The following is a 25,206-nucleotide window of genomic DNA, read 5'->3' as shown; positions in this document are numbered from 1 at the left end:
ATGCAATATGCTTCTCCTTGGGAGGTGGCTTGGATATAAGCAAACAAAAGGAGACACGTTCTTCACGTTCACTCACCAACAGCCACACTCGTTTCCAGTAGCCTTGGAGAGCAACACCAGCGCTGATCCTAATTGGATGTGAAGCCAGTCAAAGTTTTGATCATACTTTGCTTAGTTCTGTTGATGTGTTTCAGTGGGTCAGGTGTTATACAAGAAATGAACTCCGAAAGAAAAGTAAGTGTGGAACTGTCTGATGCAGTTGTTCTCATTGTCTCATAACTATGATCAGTGCAGGGAAAGGGAACAAGGCGCTTTTTCTTTGCTGCAGAGAGCTAACAGAGCCTGTACTAAACTTATCAACAGATGGTGAATATGACAGCATTAAAAGGACTAAAGTACCACTGACGTGCTTTTGTTATGTTATAAATGTTTGCTTTTATTTGATATGAAATCCCAATCATGCATTCTCCTCCTAAAAGTTATATATAGGTCTCCTCATTTGAGCTTTTTTTTTTTGTCATTGATGCAAAGTGTAACTTTAGAGGTATTTATTTGACTATTAAGTAAGAAGTGACATTCACCTGACCAATGAAGCACCCAGACCATGTTGACGGTGTGCAGTATTTATAATAGCCACAAAGTAGCATTTCAGAAACAACAATTTAGGCTCCTTCTTATGTAAAGCTTCCATGTTTCTGTGGCCCAATGCATTATCTGAGCTAGCATAGTGCTGAAATATACATTTTCTTGTAGCTACACTCAGTGAAAGATTACCTTTTTTTTTTACTTGGAAATGTCAAGTCACATAAAATATTTTGATGAAATCATGTTTCTTAAATTATTGTTTTTTTATTAAACAGAGGTCACAGTTCACCATTGTGCTTTCTATAAGATAACAATGACAAAATAAAATAAAATGAACAAGCCTTTTGACATGATGTACAATAATTAAGTCTTTATGTTTATGAGGTTCGAGACATTTAGGTTTAGCCACCTTATTTTTTGAGGTGGTGTTGTAGGATTGATAATGGAGGTCACTGCAAATGAGTTTGTTTCGAAGGCTAATTGACCTATATAAACAGAGCTATATATACGTCATTCATTCATTTAATTAAATTTTATTGAGGTTGCAGGACAATGGCTCTCAAAGACTGAAGTTGTAAACCTCTGATCAAGCATATTTGCCATCTGTAGCAATGGAGATAACCAAAAACCTAAATATGCTAGTACATTTAATCAATGACCATTTCTCTAGGTCATCCCCAAAACTTTTGAAAGATGAAGTGTGTTACATCTTTAAGGTGTAAAAGTTGATGATCTGCTTTTCAAGAGACCAACTGTTTACATGGTGGCCCAGAGGTCCAGCTCTTAACTCATGCAAAGCATGTTGGTTTTTAGTAATAGGGCAAATTCACTGCTTGTGAATAAACCCAAGAATCACTAAAAACAAGTTTATGCTCATCGTTTTTAGCCTCATGATTGCCATCACTTGCTAAAACTCTTCAGGCCCCATCAGTCAGGGGTATGCTCTGTTGTTTTCTGTAAATGTCTTTGCTTGCCAAAAACAAGTTTTGATATGACAAATACAACGGTTTTTGCTTTTGTTTTTTTGTTTGTTTTGTTTTGTTTTAACACAGGTCACGCACAGGTAATGCTTCTTATTACAGCTATGCTAACACAGCAGAACAACTTGGGAACACTGTAAGCATATTTTTGTCTCATTGATTTACAGCCAAACACTGAATTAATAGAAAACACTTTGTCAACTTAATTGTTTTTGGATCTCTTCTGTGTAACTTGGAGCTTCTTGAAAATGTGTGTGTGGTTTGCTCTGTAAGAACACACACACAGCAAAATTCAAGGTCACGTTTTGTATATTTTATTTTACAAAAACATATATTCATTCACTGTATGGCACTTTTAGCAGTAGACATCCAGTTAAATATTTAAGACGATAAACATCAGAACAAACTACTTGACTTGACAAGATTAGTACTGATACAAAGTAGTACTAGCAGAGAACGTTTTCACCTTTGTTTTCCTTGTTTCAAATGTATTTCATTGACTTTTTTTTTGCATTGCTCTAAACTACATTAGTCAAACTAGCAGTGGTTTGATGGAGTGTGTGACGTCTCGTGTCTCACACTCCAATCCATCTGGGCCAAGACGTCACATGCAAGGCTATTACCACCCCATAAATCTATGCAGATCTCAATAAACTTCTCCTTCAGTCTTCTCGGTTGTGCTAACACTGATGTGGTTTGCCATTAAACTTAAAGGAAGAATGAAAACGTCTCCATTTAGTTAGGACTTTTTTCTTTCTTTCTTTTTTTTTCTCCTGAGGAATGTGCTGTGTTCCACACAAAGATGTGACTGCAGAGATGCTTTGTCTGAGTTTGACAGAGATTTCCATTTGGATAAAGATTAGCTGCAGTTTTAATAATTCCAGGAAATTGCTTTCGTTTTACAATTTGGTCTCAAAATGTTTATAGTTGCAGTTTATTCCATTTCTTCTTAACCTGCTTTAAGGCAGAAAAAACAGTCATTGATTACATTACCAGTCTTCCTCCCCCTTTGTCACTGATTCAGTAGTACTGAGTATATTAATATTGACTGCCTATATGCCTCCAAGGCTTTTATATTGGATGTTGTGATTGAAAGCGCAGGAAAAGCAATTTATTCACCACTAAATGTGGGTTTAATGGGAGTCATTTTGTTGCATTAAGAACTCATGGAGATGAAAGGCCGAGTGGTGGTGTCGCAATAATACTTAGGATATTATAGAGGAGTTGGTTTAATTATTAACCAAACTATCAAAGCTTCTAACAGTGAGGTAAGTGTATTAAGGGTGAATGCATTTAGGAACATATTTTGTTTTTATATCTTCATAATTATGTGCTTGCGGACATTTACACCTGCATGTTCTTTTCCATAAATTGTAGTGTTTTATTAGTGACATCATGGCTGTTCTCAAGTTTGTGAATGCTGATATTCATTCAGATCCCGATCTGCAGTATCTCTCCTTGTGTGTTAAGACCTGCTAACTTCCATCAGGACTGCAAAATAATAGAAAGCGTCTCTCAACACAGCAGTAACAGTAAAATTTCTGTAATCTTGGCTTGAAAATGTTTTTGGATACATTTGCTCTGACCTGCATGAATTAAAAACATTTTAGCAGGGAGAGTTTCTGTTCCTTTCTTGATCCTCACTATGCCATCCTCTGCCCTTTTGCTGTTCTACCCTTTAATTTTTGACAGAATTTAGGACAACAGGACCTTTTAAACGACCAGGAAAATAAATGTGGTTTGACATAAAAAGTCCCACAAATTGAAGCTCCATTTGTGCTTTAAGCTTTCCAGCAACCTGAGCTTGTTTTATTTCTGTTCACCACTTTGTATCTGTAGTCCATATTTAAATTTTTTTAGGTATATTTTTACAGTAATTTATACTGTAAAGTTGTTGGTATTTTTTCTGGCTGGTAAATCAAATTTGTGTCATTTTTGTGAAAATGAGGCCAATGCTGCTTTGTATTTTTCACAGCATCTTGTAAAGGTTTTTACCGGTTACATCTAAGAGAAGTTGGTTGCAGCGCGTTGAAGTTGAAGAAAACTTTTACATCGTGACTTGTACTCAAAGTTAGGCCATTTGAAAGTCATGTTTAATTTTCCTTTCACTGCACAATTTCATGCTAATTTGTGTTAATCTATCACACAAAGTCTGAATAAAAATTCATAGAGGTTATTAGTTGTAATGTGACAAAAATGTGAAGATGTTCTGAATTCTTTTGCAAGGCAGTATGCTGTGTGCTTGGATTTACTGACCTAGAAAGGTGACTACTCACCAAATACCCAAGCAAGCATTCCTGTCACTGGTATTTTTTCATTATGGGATTTTCAGAACAGGTTTATTCTCGAAGGAAGCAATGATATGCAAAGCAAAATGCACATATTTTGCAGTTTCACATAAGTTGAGGGGTTTTTTTTTCTTCCCTCCCTCAGAGAAACTTTAGTTACCGTAATTTTAACTCTGGACGAGAATGCAGTGAGAACGAATTACCTACTTCCGCTGACATTTACTAACATGATTTACAGTAAATTGTAAAAGGAACATGACACACAAATAGAGACTTTGTTTTCTGAGCTAAAAAATATTAAGGAATTTTAACTTTTATTATTAAATAATGTTTGAATGAAATTTTTTTTAAAGAAGCAGGAAAGGATTTATCCTTTATTTATGTAACCTGTAAGCTAATTAGAGAATGCACAGATGTACTGTTTCAAATAATCAGTCATATTCAGCAGATTATTTTTTTTTTAAAGTGTAAGAAAGTCCTTCAGGGTGGAAATATTGGTAAACTTAAATTAAGTAACCACAACTGCCAGAACTAAGCTTTTCTCTTTCTTTTTTTTCCAGCCTGTTGGCGCATTGAATCCAAAGCGTGCAGCATTTTACTCTGAACGCTTTGAGTCGGGAGAAGAAGACCAGACACCTCCCTATCATTACGACTCCCACTACTCCACTGCTGCCACCACTCTGCATTGGCTCATCAGAATAGTGAGTATGATCATTCCTTTTGCCGCCCTCCATTCCTGTTATTATTCTAATCGGAGAATTAGTCAAGTATGTGAATAGGAGTGAAGTCAAACCAGCGCCTCAGACAGATTTTCGTTTCATTTTGTTTTGTGTGTGCAGTGGTTGATTGTCACTTGTCAGACTTGATGATGCTGTTACTTTGAGGTCTGTCGGCTTCTGCACAGGACGCAGCTCAACATTTCAATTTGATTGGGGCTGAGTTGGACCAATGGCGCTCAGAAAACACATTTCACAGGCCAGTAAACCGGCATATGTGAACTAAATAAAGAGTGGCTGGGTAATGATTTACAGGGGCTGCTGTGACAGGTTTATGTGTTTCAGGCAACCCAGTGAGCGCTGGAGACATGTCCATCAAGGTTACTGAGCACTGTCCTCATTTACTGAGGAAGAGGAGCAGGAGGCACCTCACCTCCAGTATGGTTCCTATAAAATAGGCCTTTATAACCCACAGAGCTTCTTTGGAGCACTTTACACATGGCTTTGGAAAGTTTACAAAACTGGAACAGTTTTATGGAGAAAGTGCGGTTTAGCTATCCAATGGCCATTATTACTACAAAAGAGCTAATGAACTGAGGGAGTTTCCCTGAAATAAGCTGGAAAGGTTCCAGCGGTCTGTTCTCTCAAACAGCCAATAGTCGAGATCAGGCTCTCTGAAATCCAAACTTTATTATTTGCTGCTCTCAGAAAGATCACAATAATTCTTTTTCTTCAGGTTTTAATACATTGAATTATTTCAGATCTATTTTCTATTGTTCAGCTGGAATAAATAACAAGAAAAACTAATGTAGATATTCTGAACAAGTGGGCAATTGCCTGTTTTGAAAAATTACGTTTCTTTTTCAGCAAGCATATCATGCCATGGTAGTCAACATGTCAAAAAAAAGTGGGGAAAACTATCATCTTTTTTCCATTTGAGCTTCAATTGAATTGATGTCTCATTTTTGTTCTCTGTAGGAGCCCTTCACCACGTTCTTCCTCGGTGCCAACGATAACAAATTCGACCATCCTGATCGCACGTTTTCTGCCATCACACGCTCTTGGAGAAACTGTCAAAGAGACACGTCGGATGTAAAAGTGAGAAATATAACAGTGCCGGGTGTATGCTTTGCCCTTGCAACTGTAGAACCATCATGTGTTTGTGTTTGTGTATTGACGTGGTTCAGTGGTTTGGCTGTGAGACAAAAGTTCAACCCTGAAAATAACAAAACGATGTAGCAATACTTTGTTTTCTATATCTGCTGTTAGAATGCGTGCAGAATTACACAAAACCTGCTTTCCTTCCTCAGTAAAGCTCTCAAGACTGTAAAAATAAATAACATCCCATTAATTATAAATGTCTTACCTAAACAAAAAGAAATCGCAACCCCGCAGTGTGCACATACTCTATGCATGTTTGATTTATCTCATGCAAAAAGCAAACTGTTTCAGAGGTAGACTGTTCTTGAACAAAGGCTGAATCTGAAAGGAAAACAAAGCCCTCTCTCTCTCTCTCTACAGATTCTCTGTGCACACACTGAAAAACGCTGAACCCTGCTGATTTGCCTCCATTTTGCCCACTGCATAACACACAGCAGGGATACGCACTGACCTCAAAGTGTCATATATTTCTAGCACACCCTGCGTAGGATAGTGTTGCCTCAGGCAATTAATAAAGCATTAATGACAAAAGCTATTTAAAATGTAGTCTTTTATGTACAGACAGGGCTTTTACTTGCTGGGATCAGGGGGAGAACCAGCAATCCATGTGAGGAAGAGGCATAACACTGCAAGCCGCTGAACGACTTGATAGTCAAACGCCACCCTGTTAACAAACACAGTCTACTTTTGGCCACTTGCACATCTGCATGCATTTGTTTTTACACACGTAAGATGGTTGCCAAACTAATAGAGGCATTGTACTATGAAGGACAGTGCAGTATTCCTAAAAGGGTTTCATAATTTAATAGAAAAGCGGAAATATTACACAAGAGCTACTTAGTTTGGGTTACTCATGGTTCCTAGCATCGGCAAGCTGCAGGAAATGGCACAATGTTAGCTTCTTGTTAGCCCGGTATTCAAGGAAGTTCAGGACCACAGCCTGTCGCAAATAGATAAAACCTGGGAATACCTAGGAGCTCCTCTAAATAAATGGTTGTATCTACTTATTTCAACAGCTCAAGGTGTTGAATTGGACATGTTAAGTAGCATTGCAGCTATGTACATTAGCTCTCCAAAAAGCATTTAAAAATATATATTTTACATAAGATCTACGACAAAATCCAACAGTAGCTAATTTTTAATTTTTTCACAAATTATTTGCAGTTGCATTCTTAACGAAAAAAAAACAAAAAAAAAACACCCTCAATATATTTTACAAGCTATGCCAACACATAGTATAAAAAAGAAAACAATTGTTTTAATTTCTTTAAGATAACAATCTGAAAAGTGTGTCATGCGTTTGTATTCACCCCTTTGAGGAAGTTTAAAGCAGGCATAGTGTGTGTGACACAACTGCAAAACCACCAATACATATAGATGTACCTGAACTACCACAAGCTTGGCAAGAAGAGCGTTATTTAAAGATCATCAAGGAGGCCCATTTAAATTCTAAAGCAGCTGCAAAAACACACATTTCAGATAAGAAAATCTGTTACGGAGATAACTTACAATTATGTGCTACTTTTAAAATAAAATGCATTTTGTAGATTTAATGTGGGAAAAGTTCAATGCTAGTTACAGTATTTTATGCTTATGGATATATATAAAAAGAGCATCACCAATGATACAGCCCGATACAAAATTACCCGTAAAATTGGATACAAATCCACCAAAGTGGGAAAGAAACAAAAGTAGTTGGCTTACAGGGTTAAGGTCAGTCTGGCTCAGACCACTGAGCAGTCCATTGGGCCTCTGATTTAAAGGGAGCTTGTTTTTAGCGGGGTCTCTCTTTCATTAACCCCAGCCTCCTCCTGTAGTAATGATGACAAGGCCAAGGGAGGCTGAGCTCCTGATGGGGATGACCCCTTAAAGGAGCAAGTCAAATGGAAACACCCCTGAAAAAAGAACCTCTCCTTCCTGAAAACACTGCAATTTATGTAAATTCTCTTCCATACCTTTCATTTATGTCTCTATGAACACGCAGTCAAGTTATGCGTGTTGACAAAGAGAGATATAGACTTTTCTTTAAAGTAGCGGGGACAAATCCACACACACGGAAACACACACACAAACTGCCAGTGTGTTGTCTGAAGGTATCCAGCAGCACTCTCCTGGTGACAGATTTTGACAAACATGTCATTAAGGTGACACAGTGTAAAGCAATGTAGGCTTGAGTGATTGACTTGTTAGCCCATTACAATGCTGTTGCAGAATTAATGGCTACCATGGGAGGGTGGCTTGAAAGCAGAGCTGGCAGTTTTAACAGCTTGGCAGTGAGTTACAGCAGCAAGTTTACAACCAAAAAAAAAAAAAAAGCGGAGGGAAAGTGTGCTTATGTGTATGTGGACGAAAAGAAGGAAACGCAGATTATGTTTTTTTTGTTGTTTTTTTTTACTTCTTTTCCTGTCATGTGCAGAGGGTGAAATTTGACCAACAGCAGACCAGTAGTCTTATTGGCCTGTACCATGTCATGGCAACTCACTCTCTGAAAACCAAATGATTTATGGGCACCTAAAAGCTCTAAGCAGTAAGTTTCCCATAGGCAGGATTAAAGTCTTTATTACCACTGAATCTGACAAATGCTGCTTTTATAAAATAAAGAAAATTAGAGGAGCTAAGGTACTGACTTGATAATCTCAGTCTGAGAGAAAGACAATTATTCTTAAACTTTTCTATGCGACTAATGAGAACAGGGTGAAAGACCTACATTCCTAGAGTGCTTATGTCTGACTGTGCAAAGGCTCTACTCCTTTATCCCTTCTTAGATCAAGAAGGTAAAGGATCAAAATGGAGGATGCATAAGTGCTGTCTCCTTTATTTCTTATATTTTAATTAACCTTTCCTGAACAGTCGGTCTATTTAAACTGCATTCGGTTTTAACCATGCTGCAGTATTAAAATTGTTAATATATGTTTAGTCATGAAATTTTTAATTAAAGACAGTATTCATACTACTTAAACTTGTAATGCATAATTGTGGAGTGGCAGGAAAATAATGTATGTTTTTCAATTTTATTTCATAAATGAGTACTTGGGAAAAAATTGGCATTCATCTATATTTAGTTCCCTTTACTCTGGCATCCATAGATCAAATTCAGTGTTACCATTATCTTCAAAAGTCAGCTAATTGGTGAACTGAGTAGACATATCTGTAGTATAATGTCAGTATAACTATCCTGTGAGTACCAATAACCAAAACCTTTGGCATAAGGGGCAAAATTCAATTCATTGAAATTTGGAAAAATGTTGGAGAGCTTCACAACTAACAAGATATAACTATCCATCTGACAGACCAGCTGGAGGAGCATTAATCTCAGAAACAAGCGACCCTTGGTAAATCTGAAGGAGCTGCAGAAATTCATGGCTCAGATGGGAGAACCTGTCAACAGGACAATTTGATGTTGTGCATTCCTTAAATTTGTCACTAGTGATATAAAGGAAAGAAGAAAGTCATAAGACTTATTGTTGCGTATTGACTCAAGCTATGTATGGGACTTTGCTAACATATGGAAGAAGATTCTCTGGTTTTGTGAGACCAAGCTTGTCCTTTTTGTGCATACAAAAAAAAAAAAACATGTGACAGAAATTCTAACTAACTATTACAGCTAACTGACCATCCCCATGGCAAAACACAGTGTGGGTAGCATCATGCATTATGACAGCCTTTCTTCAGCTGGCTAGGACTGATAAAAATTTAGATGGAGCCAAATACGGCAATGCTGGAAGAAAACCTGTGAGAGGTTGCCACACAATACTAAATGTGGTGGAGTTTTACATTACAAAAGGAAAATGTCCCTAAAATATCCAGAGTTGCAATGTTATGGTTTAGATCAAAATATATTTATGTAATTTTAATGGGGGATCTGTGTCAAGAGGGGAAAACCGATGTTCACAGATGGTTCCATCCAATCTGACTAAAGTAGAACTGTTTTGCAGAGAAGAATGAACAAAAGTTTCGGCCTCTGAATTTACAAAGATGTAAGAGACATAACAAAAAAGACATGCGGATGTAATAGCAGCGAAGGGCGGTTCTTCCATGTATAATAACCATTTATCAATTTTCTTCCACTTCATATTTATTCATCGACTTGTGTTGGTTTATCACATAAAATACAAATGAAACCTACAAATGTTTGTGGTCACATTGAGAAAAATGTGCCAAAAAACCCCCAAATGGGGTATGAATTTTCCAAGAAACTGTCAAACATATGGGATTTGCCCTTGTTTAAGTACAACAGAAAATCCTGTTGGGAAGCGTGTTGTCTCAAAGCTCAGGTCAATATTTGCTCTCCCCTTGAGTGTAAATCACACTCGGCTTTACATTAAGAGCTCTTTTACCAAGCTCACTTCCCCTCCACAGCAGGGTCCTGACCCCATCACAAGAACCTAGAGACTAGAGAGAAAAACCCAACTCAGTTCCAGTTTCATTTAACACACCTAACACCTCTGCCTGGAATAACTGGACTAGCGCCACTCGAAGACCCTCCCATGGCCTGCTGTTCAGTTTGTTTGTGTTACCTTTCCCCTTGAATTTTCACTTCATCTCAGTGAAATTGTTTATGTTGTTTTTTTTTCTTCCTTTTTCCACCTTTATATCCACAGACATATTTGTTTTCAGGCCTTCAGAATCACCCGTGGTAATATCATATGAACATTTCTCTTCTTTAGGAATTGATTCCCGAGTTCTACTATCTCCCAGAGATGTTTGTTAACAGCAATGGCTACCATTTAGGAATGAGGGAGGATGGAAACATGATCTGTGATGTGGACTTGCCAGCCTGGGCCAAGAAGCCTGAAGACTTTGTTCGGATAAACAGGATGGTAAGCATTATGAGGATTGCCTGTTTAAACTCCATAGGCGTTTACACACAGGAACAAAATGAGGTCTTCACCATATAGAAAAAAATGAACTTGTTAATATTGCACTTAGCAAAATAATTTTTATACTGTCTCATTCCTTTCAGTGAAGTACATTTACTCCCTGCGTAGGAAACTATTTACCTTTCTTGGTGAATATTGAATAATTTAAGTGATTTAAAATGATTTCATTTTGGTTTTTGTAACGTTGAACTTACATTTAATTCATAAGTATAATGCACGTAACTTTATTGGTTTGCTTTAGAATTAGTGTTTGTGAGTTGTTACACTATTTGCATTGCATTGCTCGAAAAATTTAATATAGCGTCTGTTTCCTGATCCATACTTATCTGTTAGTGTTCAATTTAACAATTTTACAATATATTCTATAATAATTAATACTCAATTGTTACCCTCTAACGTTTACTTATAATGTCTTGTCCAAATTGTGGATTATTAAACTCCTTACTCAGTACTATCTCTCCACCCTGAGTTCCTACAATGTCACTAGAGGAGAGGGCTAAGAGCAATTTTATCTTATAATGCTACCCTTTATGAAGCTGGGCCCCATGACTTGGGAGGGGTCAAAGGTCTTTATGTCTGAGAGTGTGTGTTTAAACACAGCCCACAGCATGGGACTCCCAACTTCCAACAGGTTTCAGGTATACAGCACCAAAACAGCAAATCAGGGTCATTTGTTACCATCAGATAAACTCAGTTTTTCCTTTAGTCTCAAATGACTTGGTGCAGAAACTCAGCAAGTCTGCTTTCTGCATTCACACAAAAACTACACACAAAGGCCACTTGATAAATAGCTTGATATACACTGCAGAACTAAGGGATTTTGGTCGCAAATGACTCTGTATACAAATATGAACAATCCTACTATTGGGTCAGCAAAGGTGAACAAAATGTCCTATTGTCCTTTTACGGCTTTGTGAAAAAGGCAACTAATATTACAAATAGAAATCTGATTCCCACTGTTTAATATTTAAAGTCTTTTCATAGCATGTAGCGCGCTCATGTTTAACAAGCCAAACAACTGTGACTACTTTGTGCCAAAGGTGGAGCAAGGCAGCAAAAATGTACCTTATATTCCCAGTAAAAGATTTTAATATGCCTCTGCTTTCTAATTTAGGCATAATGACCGACTTCCTCTATAAACGCAGGGCAACTTCTGCAACACAGCTGGGCAGAAACAATATACCCTGAGGTTAGGGGCCGCAGTGTTTTTGGACCTGAAGTAGAAGGACGCCATGGGAACACTCTTGACCTTTTCAGCAAGAGTGGCAGAGTTTGGCTGGTCTTATGCAGGTGACCTTTCCCCAAGCTCAACCCGCGCTGCCTGGTTGTGCTCCATCAGGCGCGTACACCAGCGGAGTGGGGGGGGGGGTACAGAGGAACGGGGAAAAATGAAAAATTGTTAATGGCATGTCCGCATCACCTAAACAGAAAAGGCGGTTGAATGGAAGAGAAAGGAACGGCTGCAGTGGAAATGTTGTCATGTTGATGGGATAAACATGCCTGACGTTACCTTGGATTTTTAAACTGTTCAAAAGAATCGTAGTGCAGTTCTTCTATTTTTGCTTTCTTTTGTTCTTTTTTCCCCAACGTTTACTTCCTCTTTTATTTCCTCTTCTGTCGGTGAATCTTCTGGACTTGCATCCCTTTATCTCCATCTCTTTTTTTTCTTCCCTCCTTTCTCTGTTTCTTTTTTCTCCCTCCCTTCCTCCTCCTCCTCCCACTTCCCATCTTTGCATGTGCCACTTTCAATTGTCGTGATATGCCCTGTGGCAAACTCTGCCTCTGTGAGCTTGAGCAGGCTTTGTTGGTAATGGCTGTTATTCCTGACGTGAGGGGAGGAGTGTAAATTTCTCTTGCAAAGCTTCACCTCTGCCTGCATGGGAATTATGTTGTAGGACGCTGTGGAACAATGCTCCGACCCCCATTGCATGTTTTCTATAGGTGCTGTAGATTTGTAATGAGCTTTCTTAAAATTATACCCAGCGTCTCTCTCCAGTCCTAGAAATCTAGCTTGTTTTTCCACTAAAGCAATTATTCTTCCCTTTTTTTTATTAATCTGCAGTTAGTTTTAAAGTGTGTTTGATCTTGGTATTAATAAGGGCATTTCTTTGTCTCCACAAAGAGACTGTGGTAAGTGTAGAGATAAGGGAAGTTTGTCCTTTGTTAGATCGTTAAATTAAGTCAAACGTCTCCATTTAACCTATAATAAAACGGCAGTTATTTTTCTGTGGCCTAATGGTACAGTTGGACTCTGAACTGCAAGTTAAATCCATAACATTTCCCTCTAGAAAATGTGCTTTAAATTGTTTTGTTACTGTCTATTTCTCAGAGACAATAATATATTCATGTCTTTTGGGAAATCATTCCGAAGAAGTTGAATTTCTTCAAATTCTGTTTCTTTCTGTATTTTTTGTTTTGTACAGATGAATGAAAAAACACACTTCTACCCTTGTTGCTTTGTCTGAGCAGCAGCTCCACAGTCTATTTAGATCACAACGATGAGCCGGAACAATAAGAAAAAATAACTCCTGAAAAGAGATATGATAGCTTCTCTCAACTAAGTTAATTATTGATCCTTAGTCTTACTCTTCCACAAAGCCTTTTTTGAGTTCACAGTGATTATCCCCCTTACTGTAGAGTTGCAAAACTGAAGGACTGAAAGCAGCAACAGGAGCAAAAGATTTCTCCATTTCTTTTTGGTATTTCCATAAAGATGCTTTAAGAGGCTTGTCACAGTTTTCATTTTCATAATTTGCTATTCTGCTCCTTTTCTGTTAAGATTGAGGATGCTGTGTAAAGTTAGCTCAAACGGTGCTTTCCCAAATGATTCCTTTCTTTGTTTTCCTTCGTCCTCTTGGTGCCAGTTTGTTTTGGCCATGGTTGCTAAATCTCACTAAGTCAGTGAGGCACCTAAGATGACGTATTTCATCCCACTGGCTCATTTCCTTATACAGAGTATGCACTGTATGAGTGAAAAGCGGATTTGTGAATATGATGCATTTTGCTGGTTGCAGCTCCTTGCAAAATTCTTCATTCTCCTTTAACTTATTGGATTTTTTTTTTTAAATATAAAACCCTCAAAACACTCAACGTATTTTATTTAACAGACCAACATAACAAACTGAACATGAATGTGAATGAAAGGAAAAGTTCATGTAGTTTTCCATTTTTATTTTTTTTTGTTTTACAATGAAACTTGCATTCCTGAGGGGATGGATACTTGATGCAAGCACCTTCTGCTGCATTTCCAGGTGTGTGCCTTTTTGGATGTGTTTGCTCCAAGTTAGCACACACAGACCAGCAGCTTGAAGGCCAGTTTTCTTCTCCAATTAGCACAAATTCACTTAGACTGGATAGAGAGCAACTGAGAGCAAACGTTTTCAAATCTTGCCACAAATTCTCAGTTGACTTAGGCGTGGACATTGAAGTTATCCTTTTAGCACTTTTAACCATTCTGTTTGAACTATGATTATATGTTTAGGGCTGTTGACATTCTTACAAGTAAAGCTCTTCTAAACTCCCTGCCCTGCTGAAAATAAGCAAACCAAAAGCATGACGCTGCCAACGCCGTGTTTAGACTGTAGGTTTGGTACATTCAGGATGAAGTGAAGGGTGCTATCTCTAATAGCATCCACGTTCTTCAGAATTTTACATTTAAAAAATACTAATTTTTACATCAGAATTTTGTGCTATTTTTTTGTTGGGCTATAGCATATGATATCCATAAACTACATTGAAATTTAAAAGAAATAGGAGAAGGCTTAAGTGGTGTGAATGTAACATAACGAATGTCTGCCCCATCAGACAGGCTGCATTACGTTTTCACCCAACCTTTTTGCTTCATAGCATTGTTTGAAATGTCTGTGACTAGGATTTAATGTTCTGCTTGGTCATCATTGTGCAATATCAAATCGTCACCTTACTAAGTCACAAAAAATGATTTTGGCAAAGAAAACAAGAAAAAATAAACATTTTTTGGGGTGGTGATGTTGCAACAAGATAAATTTGCCCAAAAACATGACTTTTGGCAAAAAAAAAAAAAAGAAGTTCTCAGACCATTATTTCAGGAATTATCTCCACTCTGTGTTTTAAGTTGAGTTTGCCTTGTGACTTTTGCCTCCAGTGCTTTGTGTTCCTGGGGTGCCTCTCACCTCTAATTGCCCTGTGCTCCTCTGACAGGCCCTGGAAAGCGAGTTTGTGTCATGTCAGCTGCATCAGTGGATTGACCTTATTTTCGGCTACAAGCAGCGAGGGCCAGAAGCAGTGCGTGCCCTCAACGTATTTCACCACCTGACTTATGAGGGCTCCGTCAGCTTGGACAGTATTGCTGACCCTTTGCTCAGAGAGGTAACGCTCGCGGAGACAAACACACACACACACACATACGTATTCTCACGGTGATGAAGCCACCTACTCTCTTACTCACCATGCATGCAACTTCCTGTGTGTATTTGTCCAGACATGCCTTGCAGTTCCTGGAGCGTTCATACCGTTGCATCTGTCAGTCAATTAATATGTGATGCAAGTCTAACCCGTAGGATAATCTGTCAGGGTTGCTGATTCTGCATGTTTACTACAAGATTGAAGTCATTTTTGTTGACATGAGATTTTAACTCTGCTGTTCCGTGAAGTCGTTTTCTTTGAATATCATTTCAAGTACATTTTTGACCTTGTTAACGTCATATTTCAACGGTCTATTTTGGAATGTGCCGAACGTCGCTTTTCCTAATCAGGTCAAAATATCTGTCTGAGCTCTCTGATCAGTCACAAGCAGTCACTCAATGAATAGATACATGACATAATCCTCTTATTTTAACAAATTAACTCAGTGACTATTAGGTGGATTGTTCCGTTTGCATAATTGCAAAGGGAAAGGGGACCAAAGACTGCAGCAGCTGGCATGCATTGTGGCACTTTCCAGTGTGAGCTCTCCTCTCCCTGTGATATTCACCATCTGCTGTCTGCAAAACAACTCATTTATATACTGTCACTTTCAGGGGCGCCTTTATTTATCAAGTGACCACTATGCAAATCACCTGCAGAAGATTTGGCTCATCTAATTACCAAACCATATCGTGAAAGGTTTGGTTTGTGTTATTTCAGGAAATAGTTTTGACGATGCCTTGTTTATTTTCCTTCAGACTGGAAGGTTTTTAGCTGTCTTCTGCTGTCACAGTTGTTACTTTGAGGGGTGACAGTACTCTTAGTTAGTCTCACATTAGGAAGTCAGATATTTAGAGTCCCTAATTATGCTCAAATAGCTGAAAGTGTGAGATCTGAATTTAATTGTGCCAGAAACTGGATCGTCTAAATTATGTTTTTTTTTTTTTTTTAATATGATGAGCACTAATTAAGACAAACTGTCCAGCAGGTTTTGTAATTCATTATATTTCATATTTTATGTCATCATTTTTATTTTTACTTTTCTTTGTCCTTGAAATTAAAAACCTATGTCAGATATTATATAGAAAAACAATTATTTAAAAGAAAAGAAAAAAAAAAATATTGTTAATTAGTTAGTTAGGTGGCCTTGAGTTGTAATATTGACAACAAAATAAAATGACACAAAAACATGCGTATCAAAAATACGTTTTGATGGGAACAACAAAGATTTATATACACTAATAAAAAATGTTTTCCAGAAATATTGCTCTATTTCTATATTCTATATTATATGTTAGTTTGAGTTTGCAGTAAGTTTTTGTACGGACCCAGTTCATTTGTGAATCTAATGTAGTGTTTAAATGTCGGTTTTTTGAAACACACAACATTTATTACCTTAGAGAGCTTATACATTTGCTGTATACAATCCAAAATACAGTTTTGTAAACATTCCTGCTGTCTTAACAGTATGTGTGCATTAAAGTACGGCCATTATTAACAGAATCTAATGTTGAATGAGACATTCTAACCCATTTCTGAAACTCATTTGTGACAGAATTTATGTTTTTAAAAATAATTTTCAATATGTTGTGTTTGACATTTACAAGTTGATTTTGTTTTGCATTCTAAAGACATCTGATTTCACTTTAATTTGAATCCCGCAGAGACAGAGGATATAGTACAACTAAAGTAGAATCATTTTAAGGAACTATAGGATATTAATATTGCTCAATTTATGCATGTATTTTCTATTCATTTCAGTCAGGGTTTACTAATTACTTCTACTACTCCCCCCCACCCCCCTCCCAGGTCATTGTGTTACCTGCTTGGATGAGTCATTGAGGTGGAGGTGGAAGTGTGTCGAGTGTTTGTCTCACTAAGATTTGTTGATATGTGATGATTGACTCCTGGTATTGATTCATCCAGGGCCTGACAGGTGAAACTGCCGACCTGGCATTAGTCACAACAATTAAGGCATTTGAAACGTCAAGAAATTAGAGGTCACGAGAGATAATTTCCTTGTGCGTGTCAGATGAAAATGATGACACTTGCTGACATGCTGCCAGGCCTCTGGTCTGTGGTTGAGGAACAGTGACAGCCCTTCTGGGCATGCTGCCGGAACAGCAATCCTTCGCTGTGATGCCTCTCCTGACACCCTTTTCTTATGGAAAAACATGACAGCAACCCCTTGATTCAGACCCCACTGTGTCACTCACAAGTAAACAGACAAATTATTCATCAGTGGAACTCTATTGCTCCTCCTGCCACTGCCCCTCCTGCCACCTCTGCATCAACAAAGACGCCAAAGTGTGCTGCTGCAAGCCTCTGACAGCCTTTGAGCTTGTTGACATTCTTTAAATTGATTTCACCTTGATATTCTGATGTTGATGAAATACAAACGTTCAAATGGTTTCCATTATTGTCTCTATCGCGTATCATAAAGATTTTAATTCCCATTATATGTGATGAAAGCAGGATTAGACACAGGCACTTACCCGTGGACAAATTGTCTGAGACATATTTGCTCTCACTTAAAGTCATATAGATGTCCATTCCCAAGTAATCACTTGAGAAAAAAAGCTTCAGGGCGACTCTTTGTTTTACTTCAGGATTACATTTGTGACAAGATCGTCTGAAGCAGATTTCTGTCGACATGTAAAGCGTGTCATTACATGGGAAACTAACACTGCTGCTGTGCATTCCTTTATGTGGTTTCTCTGCTAAGTTATTTTTTTCTTGTATAAAACGTTTTTGTTCCCTAAAAGCCAAATTATTGGAAATCATTTGCTGTGTTGCCTTTGACCTCTGTCAAAAGGTCAAAAAGCTTGCTACAAATTTGTAGCTGCCATTTCTGGTCTTCAGTGATTCAAAAGGATCTCACCTTTCTGCTTTAGTCATCACAAGGGAATGTTTGCTTTTGTGTTGCTGCATGTGTGCTCTGGAGAGTGATACTAGTAGATCATCCGACATCTGCAGGTCAGTCTCGATAAAATAAAAGGTCATTGAAAAAAGTTGATTTATCTCAGTAATTCAAGTCAAAAATGTAGCTTAACACATTACTGAGTCCCTCAGTGAGGTTTAGGTCATGCGAGTTTGTTGACCAATACGGACAGCAATACCACGGTCCATAAACCACACAGTGGTTCTGCTGTTATTGTGGGTAGATGTTACATCTTGTTTAAAAATAGCAGTGGGATTTTCTTGGTTGCTTCTGCACCTTTTTTCTGTTTCACTAAACAAGCAATCAGAATTTGTGAACACAGCCAGTTAGTCAAGCTCCTTTTATAGTTAACCTTAACCCATTACATAACATTTCTCAATTAAAAAAACCCCAAAAAAACAAAACATTTATTTTATTGGTCTTATGTACAATTCGCATCATGTTAGAAACAAAACCCTGGCTTTCGAGTTTGGAATTAGCTGTAGACTATGATTATCAGAGGTTTTTTAAAGGGTTTGGTTTGTTTGACGCAGCGCAGTGTGGAAGTGAACTTCACCATCTGAAAGTGTAACAAATGTTGCAATTCTGGTCTCCAATTGAACTGAAGCTACCGGACTATCGGACATGAAAACACCTTTAGACAGGAGAACATAATGTTATGAGGAATGCTATGTGCTGCTCACCCAAGCAAGGCAGCTTTTGCTTGGAGGGAAAATAATCTAAATGGTTGCAGTGAGCCACTTCTCAGCCAAAGAGCAAAGCCTTTAAAGACACAAACTAATGACATGCCTGTTTCATTGTGCTACCTCAGAGTGGAATACAGACATGTTTTTGTCATCCATCTCTGGGGATCAGTGTCCAAGTGGCTGAGAAATATTGATGCGTTTTGATCAGCTTGTGAAATAACATATCGATGATTTAACCTTCACCCAGGTAAATCCTCACAAAAGAACTCAAATGTAAAGAAAACTAGCCAGAGATTCCTTTGAAAAATAATATGCTTCAAGACTATCATCGTTCAGCAGCCCAGTTTCATCATTATGAGTAATTTGATGTTTTCCACATGACAGCTATCTCAGACTTTATGGTGTATGGATCGAGTTTCTTTATTTGAACAGACACCTTGACCCTGAACCTAACCTTAAATACCCATAATGTCAGTTGCCTCAGTTACTTGGCAGACTTTGTTGTAAAAAACACGCTAACGTCTAATGGTTCCCAAATGTGCAAACCAGCTCACATGAAACTTTCACTGCTGCATCACAGCGCTCGCCAGTGTGGACATTGCCTTTTTTGGAGCCGTGAAAGATCTGAAGTGACCGAGCAGTGTTGGGGGCGACTGTGTGCTTCGCAGGTGGCCTGTCCTAATTCGGCATCACCTCCAAAAGCCCTGCGCCACATCTCTGACTGTGGCATTTGCTACCCAATGGGTCCTTTTTGATAGTGAGTGGTGTGTACAGGGGCAGGGAAATGAGGGCCAGTCACACAGGCAGTCGGGAGGTTCAGACGAAAGGCTGTATGTTTCATTGTGCACAATGGCATTGATGGACATCTACAAGCTCTTCTGATGGTGGAAAAGGCTTCAGTCACATCAATCACCTCCACCTTAGAGTGCCACGCTTTCAGTCAAGCTCAGCAGCTCTTACTGCTTCTGTTTAGTGTAGTTTTTTTCTTGTTGCAAGCAGAGAAGCTCTTTTGTCTTTTTTTTTTTCCCAACGTTTGTTTTCTAAAAATAGAAGAGCTCAGATTTTTGTGGTGGTGTTCTTTTTTTTCACTGTTCGTTATCTGACTTCAGTTGTATTTTCTCCTTGTTGTTCTCATAGTTTCTCCTCCATAAATCATCCTTCATTGAGGTAGTACCTTTACCTAACTCACAAAGGCTATCTTGTGTTTTTGTCTGTGTGGTATGTGTGTGTGTGTGTGTGTGTGAGTATGACTACACACATGCTTTTGTGCTTTGTTTCAAGTACAATAACATCTAAAAGCACGCTGGCCTGCTGCAGTTCTATCTGGATGTCACTCCAGGTTAACGTTTGTGCAGTTGGGGCCCCTGCTCCTGGAAATGGGGAATGGTTAACTGAAGCATGTTAATAGGAAAAGGCTTGTCTCTTCCACACTAACACTTGGATAACTCTGCAGGCAGAGGGGGAAGGGGGAGCACCCAGGCGGATTGGGAGTGCACCCCTTTCCCTTTACCTCCCCCCTTCCTCAGAGGCACGGCTGAGTTAGGATTTGCTTGCATTGTCAAGTAACGCATTGACCCATCACTTTGATGCATATTGATTGTGACAGCCACTCTCTCACTCTCTCGCTCTCTCCCGCAGGCCACAGAGGCGCAGATCCAGAGCTTTGGACAGACGCCATCTCAGTTGCTTATTGAGCCACATCCTCCACGCAGCTCCGCCATGCACCTGGTGAGAACAGTGAGCATGCTGGGAACCTTCACTGCACCTCTGGATGTGTGTGTGTGTGTGTGTGTGTGTGTGTGTGTGTGTGTGTGTGGGGGGGCTTCAGGGATGCTAGGTAGACCTTCGATATTTTGCTCTGTGTTTACAAGCGGTAATAAGTTTGTGAAAGATGATTTCCAACTTGGCATTCTTTTTTTTTTTTTTTACAGCAGTTAAATATTTAATTTTTATCTTGTGTTGTCACAGAGCCTCTGTTCAACTAGCAGTTATTAGGACCAGTATTCTGTGGTGTATCTTAACTGGTCATTTTTGAAAGTAGTGAAGTTTAATGAGAACACTGCTCCCTACTGGTCTAAAAGCCCCGTTTTTCCAATTACATTTATGTATGGTGCCTTGCAGAAGCAAACAAACAAACAAAAGACCCTTTAACTTTTTCTCATTTTGTCACGTAACAATCACATATAGTAGTGAACAGCATTTTATTGGTATTTTTTTTAATGCACCAACACTTAGTAAGAGCATTGTCATGAAGAGGGAGGAAAATACATGATGATTTTATAAGTAATTTACAAATAAGACTCAAAAAGTTTTCTCATCCCCTTTTACTACGATACCCCTAAATACAATCCAACAAAACCAATTGCACAGTAAGTAAAACTGGATCGATGTCAACGTTTATTTCCTTCTTGCTGCCATTTGTGTATATTTTAGGATTTGCGTATGTTCAGCAGAGAAAAAAATGTTAGCGGTGTAGTCGTCATTTTTCGTGATGTTGACAGGCAAAGATATGTATGTAATATTATCAAATATTGGTTATCGGGAATAACAACAATATTAATTTCGGATATCAAATTTTCACGTTGGTGCATCCTTACCTAAAACTTTTTTTAAAACTTTGTCATATCTTAAAATTTATGTTCAGATGCTACTCATCTAAGCTGAACATATAGACAGACCACAAATTTTTGATTTTAAAGTGTCTTTTAATTTTGAAAATCATGTATCATGTGCTGTCCTCTTTTCAATTACATAACAATGAAAAGTTGAATTAAAAATATTGAAGGTTGTGGCTCAATATCTTATGTGATAGTCACATGACAAGAAATGACATTTGTAGCTACTTTTACTTTTAAATAACATACAATGCCTGCAGAGATGATTATAAAACTATTTTATTAATTTAAGTCTGCTCAATTCATCTGCTTTCCATGTTTAATAAAAATAGTTCACCCTCAAAATATTATTTTGACAGGGTGTAAATTTATTCTACGTTTGCAGAAGAAATGAGAAAAGTTTAACTATTTAACAATTCAAAACAAAATCAGCTACAAAACCTTAATCCAAATTCTTTCTTATTTTTTTTTGTTTTATGTGAAACAGGCTGAACATTTCTGATGCATGTTTCTGTATCAACCATCTCCTGTGTCTCCAGCTTTCTTTGCCTCCTCTTGTTGTAATCCTTTGTCTAATTGCCAAATGGGGATGTTGCATGAAGTTCTCCTTTGTGTCTGAACCTTGTCTTTTTTTTTCTTCCACACTAATTCTTCTTGCATTCTTTTCTTACATAATTCCATACCTCTTCTCGTCATCTTTTCTGTGCCCTCCTTTCTTGCTCTCAACCTTCATCGTCCCCAACCATCATGACGCCTCCATTTTTTTCCCTCCCCCCATATTTTTGTCTTTTCTCTCTTCTACTCAATAGTGTTTCCTTCCGCAGAGTCCTCTCATGTTCAAGGACCAGATGCAGCAGGACGTCATCATGGTGTTAAAGTTTCCGTCCAATTCGCCGGTTACGCATGTGGCTGCCAACACCCTGCCCCATCTCACCATACCAGCCGTGGTCACCGTCACCTGCAGCCGCTTATTTGCCGTCAATCGATGGCACAACACCGTTGGTGAGCGAAGTCGATGTCGCGCAGGAGGTGCTAGAAGTTCAAACACAGACATATGCTGGTGGGTGGGGAGGGGGGGATGTGGCACACCACATGTGATACCTACACAGCAGAGGTCCTGTAAAATCACTTCATCACAGTCACACAAGAAACCTTCCCACTGCTCGTAATAGACTTGTTGCAAGCTGTCTATGAGAGCGACTCGCACCTTCCAGGTAAGCTGATGATGAGTGTTTCCACATGTTTCTTCTCAGACATGTGTGAACAACATTACCCACGGAGCCCCTCCCTACGAACAAGCCTCACCTCAGGGTCAAAGGGTCAAAGCAATGGTTACTAGGAAATTAGGCTGCAACTGCACCACATTCTCCTCACACGTTTCCATCTGTCACTGCAGAAAGTACGTACCACTCAAGACCAAAGAGTACACAGTGTGCGGTTGCCCTTAATGAACACAGCTGCAGCGGCCTGACCATCCTGTTGGAGAGGAAGGAAATGTGGTCTCACTTTTTGAAATAAGAATGATAATAAGGTTTCCGTAATTTCAGACATGTCCCCGAATCAAAGTGGTTTTTAAGACGCCTATTCACATGAATGAAATGACATTTGACAGTGGAACTGAAAAGTCTAGTAAGACATAAATAAATTGTTATATCATGGAAAAATATGAGTGAATGGCTGTGTGACTGTGTATGAACGTGAAATTGTAAAACTGTATGCAATGTATGCTTACATGAATCCAGGTCTCCGAGGAGCACCAGGCTATTCTCTGGAACAGGCCCATCATCTCCCTATAGAGATGGATTCTCTGGTTGGTGAGTGAGCTCAAAGGAGAATACACAACTTCAAACTAGAAAAGGACATAAATATTTGTCCTTTATGTCTATTTTAGGAAAAAAAAAAAAAAAGAAAAGGAGCTACACCTCGGGTATGGTACTGTTTTTCTTTTTGTGTCTTCCTCTAAGCCAACAATACTGGCAGCAACAAGCGTCAGATCACAGACCTAGTGGACCAAAGCATCCAAATCACCACACACTGTTTTGTGGTGACAGCTGACAACCGCTACATCCTGGTGTGTGGCTTCTGGGACAAGAGCTTCCGTGTGTACTCCTCTGAGACAGGTAGGTTATAGTGTAAACTCTGCTTCCTACAGGGCTGCGCGCTGATGTGTGGAGGACTGAATGCTATGACAGTAATGATACAGTATTGGTGCAACTGTCTCCTGACACACTTGGACACCAAAGTTGATAGATATGCACCTACGCAACGAATTATTAACTGCGATGAGAACAACGTATTGTCCCTGTACCTCATTAATTTTATTTTATTTTTTTAATTCAGCTGGGACCTCATGACATGGTTTGAGAATAAAGTGCTCTGTCTCCTTGATGTTTTCATCTCTGAATGTCTCCCAATCCCAGTATAATTTGCATAAAAATTATGCAGTTTTTTTTAATCGTGAGCAGCATGACTTTGGTGTTTATAGTTGATTCATTTTTCCCTTAGAAGATATAAACCAAATAATAATAATAAAAAAAAAAAAACAATAGAAATCATCTTTGCTCTTTTATCTGTTTAGGCAAGCTGACCCAGATCATTTTTGGCCACTGGGATGTGGTGACATGTCTGGCCAGATCAGAGTCGTACATCGGAGGCGATTGCTACATTGTTTCTGGGTCTCGGGATGCTACCCTGCTGCTTTGGTACTGGAGTGGGCGGCACCATATTATTGGTGACAACCCCAATCACGGTGAGTTTGCACTTTTTCTAGGGTTTTTACAATGGGGGATAAACAAAGTAAGAAAAAAAAAAAACCACAAGTAACTGTCTTCTGTTCATTTGTCTTAGACAAATTACAATTTGCAGCCAAAACAGACAAGGCACACAAAATTAATTCTGTTTTCTTATTGTGAAGGTTTGAAGGAAGTTGTATCTCTGGAGCCAGCCAATCAGATTTCAGAGTAGATATTAATGCACAGACAGAACCTTTTCGTCTCTTCCACAGCTTTATTTATGACTTTGAAGTTTATGTTGCGTGAAATATTCTCACTTTATCTTTGCTACCTTCTGCTTCCCACCAAGACAATGCATTTCACTGACAATCAAACAATACTTATGTCTCAAGTTGAAAATGGTAGCTTGCAAAGAAAATAAAATTAATGAGCAAAAACAAACATGAAAATTGTCATTTCTCTTATTTGGTGGATTATCAACACTTCCCTCCTTTCTGATATTTTCATATTACCAAACCCTGGTGTGCATTAGTCTCAAGTGCTGGATAAAATTGCAAAATTAGTTATATATTATTTAATTCAAACATGAACTTTGTTCTTTCTTTTGAAGTTATTTTCCATGAACTCTATCAAGGTACATCAGGCTGTTTTTCAGCTGAAGCAGAGGGCTTTTGATCAACACAGGAACAAAAACGCTGTTCATCCAAAAAAATCTAAAAGTTAAGCAGAATAAATTATCTGCAGGGCAGCTGTTTGATTACTGATACCGAGTAGAACTATTTTCAACAAGAGGACGCCAAGGGCAAGATTAATATATTTTTTTATTAATAGTATTCTAGGAAAACATTCACATTTCTGTTTGTATCATAAATTTCAAATACTGGTTACTTTGAAGTCCAACACACATGACTGGGTGCGATGCACGCTCTCATTTTAAATGCATGCCAATGTCCCAGTTCTTTATAGAATACTGAAATGATCAGAAGAGATGAAGAGCTGTTTTACCAGTGAAAGCTATTTTTATTGTAGTAAAAAGTCACTGCATTACATTAACATATTTCTGGAATCATGAGCTGAACAAAAACTATGAATGGGATGAAAAAAATATTGTGTAATTTAAAGAAAACCCCAAAACCAAAAGCTGATGAGTCACCCTTTTTAAGTTTTGTTAGACCTCCGTAATGGTTTTGAGTGAATTTGGGATTTTGTGTGGCAGACCAACAGGAAGCATTACATAGA

The 25,206-nt window shown here is 38.3% G+C and overlaps 1 protein-coding gene across 4 annotated transcripts in view; it reads left to right on the top strand.

Annotated features, from left to right (window-relative positions):
* LOC103149466 (neurobeachin-like) overlaps positions 1-25,206 on the top strand; it is a 218,122-nt gene that overhangs the window by 184,374 nt on the left and 8,542 nt on the right. For all 4 annotated transcript variants that reach the window (XM_016679957.1, XM_016679956.1, XM_016679955.1 and 1 more), the window contains 9 exons: positions 4,414-4,554; positions 5,548-5,667; positions 10,398-10,550; positions 14,790-14,957; positions 20,259-20,348; positions 22,045-22,237; positions 22,978-23,049; positions 23,200-23,355; positions 23,814-23,984. In XM_016679957.1, the coding sequence (XP_016535443.1) occupies positions 4,414-4,554; positions 5,548-5,667; positions 10,398-10,550; positions 14,790-14,957; positions 20,259-20,348; positions 22,045-22,237; positions 22,978-23,049; positions 23,200-23,355; positions 23,814-23,984 (1,264 nt within the window). The remainder of the gene's footprint in view (positions 1-4,413; positions 4,555-5,547; positions 5,668-10,397; positions 10,551-14,789; positions 14,958-20,258; positions 20,349-22,044; positions 22,238-22,977; positions 23,050-23,199; positions 23,356-23,813; positions 23,985-25,206) is intronic.

Source organism: Poecilia formosa, unplaced genomic scaffold (assembly GCF_000485575.1).
Source record: "Poecilia formosa unplaced genomic scaffold, Poecilia_formosa-5.1.2 Scaffold228, whole genome shotgun sequence".
Lineage (NCBI taxonomy): Eukaryota > Metazoa > Chordata > Actinopteri > Cyprinodontiformes > Poeciliidae > Poecilia > Poecilia formosa.
Note: the sequence above shows the minus strand (reverse complement) of the source record. Positions and strands in the feature narration are given on the sequence as shown.